We start from the raw sequence: 3,511 nt of genomic DNA, 5'->3' as shown, positions 1-3,511 counted from the left end.
GCCCTGGGGACACGACAACGGGTGGTCCAGGGGGATGCGGGGGTGCAGCTCGGTTTGGTCCCCTTGAGTAGGGGTGGTTGGGGGGGTTTGCGCCACGCGGTGCTTTTCATGCTCTTTATTCAGGTTCATTTTTCTGTAAGATATTTAAAGAGAAGAGTTTGTATTATTTTTTCATACAATGTAGCGTTTGCCATTTGTCACTGCCTCGGTTCTGCTTTCCCAAAGGGATGAAACTGTGAAGCCTCTCCGTGCACTTTTGCCCGGGAAGTCCAAGGCGATGTCCTCTCTGGAGGCGGGAAGGGAGCTCAAACTGTGATGTACCCCGAGCCGTGAGTCAATAAATCCTTCCCTGCTCACTGCCCGGCCTGCTTGGGAATCGCTCACCTCCCCTGGGGGGGCTGGGAGCTCTTGGGGAAAGTGAGGCAGGAGGGGACGATCCCTCTGCTTGGGGTGGTGCGGTGGTACCAGCCTTGGTGGCATCCTCCGGTTTGGTCACCCCCGCGGTGGCAGCGCTGTTGCCCACTTGGTGCTGTTTCCACCCCATCGTGGGTCCCCTCCCCAGCCCTGCGGCTGATGCGCTTCTCTGTCTGCGCTGCCTAGCTGGGCCCCTCCCCAAGCCCCGTGGCCCTTCTCTGCCTGGTTGTGCCCACTGTCACCACACACAATGGCAGAGCCCACGGTGGTGACAGGCGGGTTACGGAGCTGCAGAACCCTCTGCACCGTGGAGCAGCTTTGCCTTCAGTGTCAAACAGCCCCAGGGACCAGCGAGGTGACCTGGGCCCCATGCTGTGGTGGCCCATGGCCGTCCCATGCTGTCCTTCTGTCCTCATCACTTTCCTAACCCAAATTAAGGTCCCCAAGGTGGGGGATCTCCATCCTTGGGGGGAAGTTTGAGCCTTGGCTAGAGAAAACCTGGACCCCAAGGAGCTCACGGGGGGGCGGGGGGGGTGTGATGGGGAAGGGACCAGAGGATGTCCCTGAGGATGTCCCTAGGGATGCTGCAGCTGGGTGAGGAGGGGAGGAGACAGCACAGTCCAAAGGGGTCCCAGCATCTAAGCTGGACGCCCCCTGCCAGGAAAACTTCACGGTTTATTGCCCCCGGGATGCTCAGCCTTGGTGTGGGAAGGACCAGGGGGAGTTGGGGAGGTGCTGGTGGCTCCATTCCCCTTCCCCCAGAGTGGCTCCTTCATCTGACTGCCTGTCCCACCTCACCCCGGTGAAGGGACAGGGGCAAACACTCTGCCAGTGTCGTGGTGCCATTGCAGCGCGAGGGTTCTTTGCTCTGGGAGCAGGACACCATCGCTCCCCAGGAACATCAGCGTGGTGGGGGGAACCTGCTGCAGCCACCACCCCTGAGAAACACTATGGTCATCAACCCCCTGCCACCACGGAAGAGCAGGACCCCAGGGGGGTCCCAGCCAGCAGCGGGAGCCCCCAGTCCCCACAGAACCCTCAACCGCCTGCCAGCCCTTCGCCCAGCTGGATGGAGCTGTAGAGAGAGATGTGCCTGGTGTGGCCACTGCCACCGGGCCAGGCAGGGGCAGAGCCAGGGGAGAGCCAGCAGCTGGCTGTGACAGGGCCAAAGTGGTGGCCACTCTGTCACCCCTGTGACCAGTGACTCATCCCACCATCTGGGAGCCATCAGACAGGGATGTGGCCCTGGCACAGCCCGGGTGGCCCCACACTGTGGCTGTCACCTGCCCAAAACCCCCTGAGATGTGCACACCCTCTGCCCGAATCCAGCTACCAGCGTGTGCGGCAACCCAGCCCCTCACTAGCCCCCTGTCCAGCCAGTGGCAGCCTGGCAGGGCTCCTCGCCCCTGCAGCCCCCCTCAACGAGGCCTGACACCGGCGTGAGGGGCTCAGCAGCCCCACTCCCAGCACCTGGCTGTCCCCCCCGGCCATCACCTCCCAGGAGGGAGAAGGACACCCAAACCAAGCTGTAGGCCACCAAGAGCTGCCCCCCATGCCCCCTGTCCCCTTCAGGGGCCTGCTCTGTCCCCACCCGAGGTGGTTCCCAGGGACATTCCTGGCAGGGCTCTGCCTCAGCTCAACGTGGTGGCCCTTGCTGCAGGAGAGGAGAGAAATGTCCCACATCCCCACAGGCGGGCCAGCAGCCAAGTGCCACCAAGGTGGTGGCCAAAGGCAGTGGTGGCTCCGGCAAGGACATGGCCAAGCTGGTGCGGCTCAGTAGAGCCTCCCCCACCGTCCTGCACGAGGCCCAGACTGAGAGCTCCAGCTCTGGCTGTGATGATGGGGACATGTCACGAGGTTTATCACATTCATGGGTAAGTTTGGGGGATCGGGTGGGAGGGAGAACACAGCTTCCCCCAGCATCTCAGCACTGGTGCTGCAGGGACCCTGCCCCGGGGACAGCAGCTGCCTCCAGGCAGAGAATTGCAGGCAGCGGGGTCCTCGCCAGGCTTGAAATGGGCAAAGAGAGGAGGTGCTGGGATGGGGTCTGGCTGGGGCACACAGCTCCATAGGGATGTCTGGAGCTGGAGAAGGGTTGCTGGGATCCCACCAGGGTGCCCAGCTCCACAGGGACATGGGGAACTGGAGAGGGCTCACTGGGGTCTGGCCAGGAAATGGAGCTCCAGAGGGATGCGGGGACCGGTCCCCATCCTCAGCCACAGGAAGGCTTGCCCACACTGGAGGGTCTTCTGGTGGGAGCGGGGACCTCTGGAGCCCTTTCCACCAGCATTTCTGTGGCTCTGCCTATCCCTTCCTTGAGCCAGAGGCTGGACTAGAGATGTCCTGAGATCTCTCCTGTCCTACACCCAGTGCCTGGTTCTGCAGGGTCTGTCATGGTTGGGACTGTCACCAGAACCACCCTTTGTCCCCTGGATCAGCATCCATCCTTCCAGCTCAGGACTGGGGACTTCACACAGCCCAGGAGCAGCTCAAGGCCTCCTTCGGTGATTTGGGCAGAGAGGTGTCACTGTCACAGCCCCGTGTTCCCCCCCAGCAGCCTGGGCTGGGACAGGATCCACCTCCTTGTGTCCCACATGTCACCAGGTCACTGGGACCTGGTGACTCCACAGGGTAAATCCAGACCCCAGAAATCCCTGCAGGGTGCCGAGGCCAATGCTGGCAGGTCGATACCTGCCTGCCTCAGTTTCCCCTCTTGCCAGGGTGTGTGGGATGGGGGTGCTGGGTGTGGGGATGGGAAGAAGGGGCCATTGCTCCAGCTCCCTGTCCCCCCACAGACAGGGTGATGCGAGGCATGCCAATGTCCTGTGGCTGAGCAAAGCCATGCAGGGGAATCCGATGGGCCCCACATTGCTGCCTCGCTTGCCAGTGGTTTTTGTAGGGTCTACGTAAACACAGCATCTTTAAACACAGCACTGGGGCTATGGCTCTCCCATGCTTCGCTGCAGTATTGCTGCCTTCCCTGATCACCCACCTGTCCCTGCCCCTCTCTGCCAACCAGGGACGTGCGGGTCCCATCCCTGACCCAGCTGGTGGTCCTGGGCGGGAGGAGGCACAGCCAGGGCTTAGCGGGGGGGGG

The 3,511-nt window shown here is 62.4% G+C and overlaps 1 protein-coding gene across 1 annotated transcript in view; it reads left to right on the top strand.

The window, feature by feature from the left end:
• The window catches only part of ELN (elastin), a 25,681-nt gene extending 22,463 nt beyond the window's left edge, over positions 1 to 3,218 (top strand). Inside the window, exons 26-27 of the mRNA XM_026861872.1 lie at positions 2,106 to 2,288; positions 3,210 to 3,218. Coding sequence (XP_026717673.1) covers positions 2,106 to 2,288; positions 3,210 to 3,218 — 192 coding nt within the window. The remainder of the gene's footprint in view (positions 1 to 2,105; positions 2,289 to 3,209) is intronic.
• The last annotated feature ends 293 nt before the right edge of the window (positions 3,219 to 3,511 follow it).

Source organism: Athene cunicularia (assembly GCF_003259725.1).
Source record: "Athene cunicularia isolate RWA chromosome 19 unlocalized genomic scaffold, athCun1 chr19_part1, whole genome shotgun sequence".
In the NCBI taxonomy this organism is placed as follows: Eukaryota; Metazoa; Chordata; class Aves; order Strigiformes; family Strigidae; genus Athene; species Athene cunicularia.
Note: the sequence above shows the minus strand (reverse complement) of the source record. Positions and strands in the feature narration are given on the sequence as shown.